General features: G+C 33.1%; 1 protein-coding gene across 1 annotated transcript; it reads left to right on the top strand.

Annotated features, from left to right (window-relative positions):
- The first annotated feature begins 2054 nt into the window (after positions 1-2054).
- On the top strand, positions 2055-3562 carry LOC101512578 (E3 ubiquitin-protein ligase ATL4-like). The gene has a single exon (XM_004488097.4). The coding sequence runs from the start codon at positions 2384-2386 to the stop codon at positions 3323-3325; it is 942 nt and encodes a 313-aa protein (XP_004488154.1). The 5' UTR covers positions 2055-2383; the 3' UTR covers positions 3326-3562.
- Positions 3563-4846: the final 1284 nt, after the last annotated feature.

Below are 4846 nucleotides of genomic sequence, written 5' to 3'. Positions count from 1 at the left end.
ACTCTAGTGAGTCATGTCGAAGAAAGTCCACCAATCCTCTAACTTTAACAGATCTTACTTCACTTTTCTACTTCAGCTAGTCCCACCGCAAGTAACAATTTTGTACCACCAGAATCGCCACTTCAACCATAATTCTCGCCCTTAAACAACTATTTCTCTTAGTGGTTGGATCCTCAAGCCCAAAAGGCACTGAGTTACCCTTAGCTTTCACATGGAAGCAACCAAAACAGCTATTTTGCTCTAGGGATAGACAAAACGCTGAGTCTACAAGACTCCCAATAGTTTTAGTACTAGTAAAACAAATCATTTCAAAAAATTCCCTTAAATAAATAAATCCAAAAAATATTTATAAAGTAAACAAAATCTTTTTAGATAAATCATATTTTCGAAGTGAAATACCACTTTTATTTTAATAATTTTGTAAGAGGCAAAAACGAATAATATACTCTTTAAAATTATCTCGTTTAATATTTTTAGCTCTGAAAAATATAAAGTCACTCTAAAAAAATCCACAAAATAAGTTTGAGGAATCATATTTAAAGTTTCATAAAAAACAAAGTTCGTTTTAATTAATTTCAATTGTTGAGTAAAATTTATCTGATCGCTCAAATCAAAATAAATTTTTGTTAGAAAATTTCGACAAAATTTTAACTATTACTTTATAAAGCAATTTTAAAAATCAAAACTATTTTCCTTTTAATAAAAATCAAATCCCCAAAACAATTAAACCTATATTACATACACATTACGCTCCAAATTGAAAAATTATAGGTGCTAACAAACCCTTGTACTACAGGGGTATTACACAAACTCATCTTCACATTAGTTTTTTCTTAATTTCTTTTACTTTTCTTAGATTTTTGTGGTATTTTCTCTTTTTGATTGTTTTATAAAGTATTTTTGACTTTCAAACATTATGCTTTTCTTTTTTCTTTTTGGAAGGAACTAGGGCCTAATTAACTTTAAAATAAAAAAGGAAAAATACAACTAAACTATGTGAGGAGTAGAGAGTCCTCTAACACATGCAACTAACAAATGAGAAAATATCTTGGACAACCGATCATAAAAGGTTTATATATCACTAGAGACAACCGATCATAAAAGGTCTATATATCAATAGACTCAAACTCAATATTGACAAGGGCATCCTCACAAAGTATCCTCTTCACGATATAAGTAACAAATCCTCACATTTCAAGCTATTTCAAAAAGTCTTTGAATACGTTGAGGAAATCACAAATTCAATTACCATATGATATAAATAATATTTAAGTGAACAAATTACATTGAGATCTCTTGAAGTATTCTTATACATCGCAAACACCCCTTCTAGTTTCTTACAATTAACACTAACATCCCTTCACTTTGACACTATTAATCTCCCGTTAGAAAATATCCCTAAACCCAAAAGTTTTATTATGTTCAGCTTCTACATAAATTAGTTGAATAGAGTGTTCGTGAACCCTTCTTCTTTCTGCCTGTGTTGGAGCTCTAAAATCCTTTAGTTGGTGTCATATGTTAATTATTCTTATATAAATTGCTTCTTTTAATATATTATTTAAATTGAATGTTATAGCTTCCCCGAAGTGGAGTTTGGGATGTGCGATGCATACATAATTTTTCCTTTGTTGATAATGATTTATTGTAATGGGCTGAGAATGGTGATTGTCTTGCCTTCATCTTCTACGGAAGGTTATTATCAAATCCTGAGGCTTAAACCAAATAAAAGGCAACAAGTTGCAAATAAAAGAGAGTTGTGGTCTTGAAGATGAGTGAAGTGAAGAACGTAACCGATAATTAAGGTTGTTAAATGGATAGGAGGTCTTTCTCACTTTCAATAAAAAAATAAGACAAAATTTAGGAGGTCTTTCTTATTTATCATTAAAATAATATATTGTTATAATTTAAGAAGTGTTTAAGGAGGTGAGTGTAATTTACTCGGTATACCTGTATTATTTTCATTTTCTTGATAAAGAAATTGCAACTAAATATACTAATGAGTTTTTCAAACAATTTTTTATCTATAAGAAAGTAAAGAGAAATTTGATGCAAATCAACAAAAGAAAGGGAAAAATGAAAAGGGACCAAACATATGAAGGAAGCAAATCAACAAAAGAAATTTGATGCATAGAGCACATTTTGGGAAAAAGACAAGGACAGTCCCAAAGAGACAACCTGCTCACAATTACTTGTTCTGTTTATTCAATCCCATATTCCAAAAGAACCACACCAATGCCTTCCACCAACTTTACCATAACAACCAAACCTCAACACCTCCTCTCTCTCTCTCTCTATACACAAACACACACACATTTTACATGCCATCATTATTCCATTCTTTTCCTTTTCACTAGAAAAACAGAATTCAGTGTAACAAATTAAAATGGCCTCTGCTTCTAATCTTAACTCCCTGGGAATGAGAAACACCAATTCTTCACCAAACCACTCTTCCTCGCACAACGTTCTCATAACCGTAACGGTTTTCGCCGTTACCGTTACTATTTTCCTTATTCTCTATTTCATCCTCCGTTACCGTTGCATTTCCCTCCGCCGCCGTTTCTCTCCGTCATCCTCCACAACTTCCACCTCCGGTAATAGAGTTTCGCCGGAGATAACTTCATCTTCCGTCGTCGATTCACTCCCGATGTTCTCCTTCTCTTCTATTACACGCCGATCTTCCTCCGCTGCCTCCGGTGACTGCGCCGTTTGTCTGTCGAAGTTCGAGCAGCACGATCTCCTCCGTCTCCTCCCTCTCTGCCACCACGCCTTTCATGTAGAATGCATCGACACTTGGCTCCGATCGAATCTCACTTGTCCTCTTTGCCGATCAGCCGTCGTTGCTTCCGAATCGGAGCTTATGAAGATTTGCCAGCCATCGTCCGCTTCTTCCGGAAACAGCTTCCGACTCGAGATAGGGAATGTAAGCAGCAGCCGCCGTGGAACCGCCGCATCTAACAATGTCGGGGAAACTGACCGGAGATCATACTCCGTTGGCGCGTTCGAGTATTTTGTCGACGAGGAAGCTGAGATTCCGTTCGGTCAAACTAATCGGAGAATTGTTTCCGGTGAGAAAGATGATGCACCGGCGATGGCGGTGGCAGTGGAGGTTCCGGTTGTTTCTCAGGCGAATTTGATCGGTGAAGGTAGCTGGTTGAAGGATTACGTTGATAGTCTCTCGAGTTTGATGTCGTTTAGAAATTCTGGAAGATTCTTCGGTGGGAGTTTTAGACGAAACGACGTCGTTGGCGTTGGAGATTTCGAAGTTGAAACTAATGGTTTTGGTGAAGAAATTACAGAAATGTTTCGATGGATTTCAGGTGTTTGATTTGTAACAGTTTCATGTAAATAAATAAAAAAATAGTTAAGTCAAGATAAAAAACAATAGTTAGTGAGACTTTAAAAATTAGAGAATTTTTCTGAAAATATTTTGATTTTGTGTAACATCGTAAATCGTAAGTAACATGTTTGTCCATTAATTAGAACCTTATCATAGTACAGAGACTCAGAGACATGATTGAATAGTTTCAAAATCCAGCTTAAGTACTTGTGATTTTTTTTTTCTCATGAACTGTTTTTTCTTTGGTAAATATCTTTCGCATATTTTCAAATATTTAACTTCAGAACGTTTATTTAAATTTTAACAAATTATTTAACTAAATTAATTATTTATTTAACTGTATTTTTTGTGACAAAATATTTAATTGAAATACTCAACTCATTCAAAGCATGTTTAGAAAGCTTTCAAAAAAATATGTATTTAGCTTATGCTTATGTAAAGAAGAAAAATATGATAAATACATTAGTTGTATTATATCAAGAAGTTTGTTATTTTTTTACAAGTGTTTCTATGAAGAAGTTGTGAACAAATAGTATATTCGATTGATTTGTTGTGATATTTATTTAATGTCCTTATCAAAGTTATTTGTGGATGATATTGGATGCTTTTTATGAAGATCTCTCACGATGTGTGATGAAAATAGAATCAATGACTCAAGTGTGTAGCTGATCTTTTCAACAAAAAAAGATAGTGTGCATGAGTGCATCTCATTCTGTATGATGGAATATATGGATTACCAACCTTACATCAAAGTTAAACCAAAAATACCTTACTTCTGCACCAACACGTAAAGTCCTTCCATTATTAGTCCGTTTATTAAAGTTGGTAAATGACAGCCAAACAGAAGTTTATTTAAGTACCCCTCCTTTCGAATAGACCAAGAACATAATTTTCTGAACTACAAGGCGTTAAAGATGTGAGTGAGTCGCTTTGTGTACCAAAAAATAAAATGTGAGTCGCTTTCTATAGGGTTATTTTTATAGGAATAATTTAAAAGAATATCTAACATATTGTTAGATGCCTCGAAAAAGAGTTGGATAGTTATAAATTAGTTAATATTAATTATATGTTAGTTAATTTAAAGAGGTTTTGAAAAATCATTTGATAGCCAATTTTAAGAAAATAATTTTTTTATATATGAGTTGGTATTCAATATACAAATATAGATCATTGAAGCAGAACTTGTTTTTAGCTACATTATTATCAATATCATTGTTGGAACCACATTGGTAATATCATTGTTGGAACCACATTGGTTCTATGAACAATTCTTTCATCATATTTTAATGATAACAAAGGTACTTTGTGAGAATAATTTATTGTACTAATGATTTTATTTAGTGTGCAGTAAATCGAACTAGGAAACTGAAGAAACGATATCAGAGGAAGTGAAGATGTCAGAGGAAACAAAGACACAAAGATGTCAGAGGAAACAAAGACATCAAAGTTAAGTGAAAGTAAAGGAAGTCAACACAACATTCAAACTCTAGTTATTACATGTGTGTTGTG

This window comes from Cicer arietinum, chromosome 1 (assembly GCF_000331145.2).
Source record: "Cicer arietinum cultivar CDC Frontier isolate Library 1 chromosome 1, Cicar.CDCFrontier_v2.0, whole genome shotgun sequence".
In the NCBI taxonomy this organism is placed as follows: Eukaryota; Viridiplantae; Streptophyta; class Magnoliopsida; order Fabales; family Fabaceae; genus Cicer; species Cicer arietinum.
The sequence above is the reverse complement of the archived record's forward strand: the minus strand, read 5'-3'. Positions and strand labels throughout refer to the sequence as shown.

Bases quoted from the DNA above. Each gene is read 5' to 3' on its own strand.
- LOC101512578 (XM_004488097.4), top strand. From the start codon at position 2,384: ATGGCCTCTGCTTCTAATCTTAACTCCCTGGGAATGAGAAACACCAAT.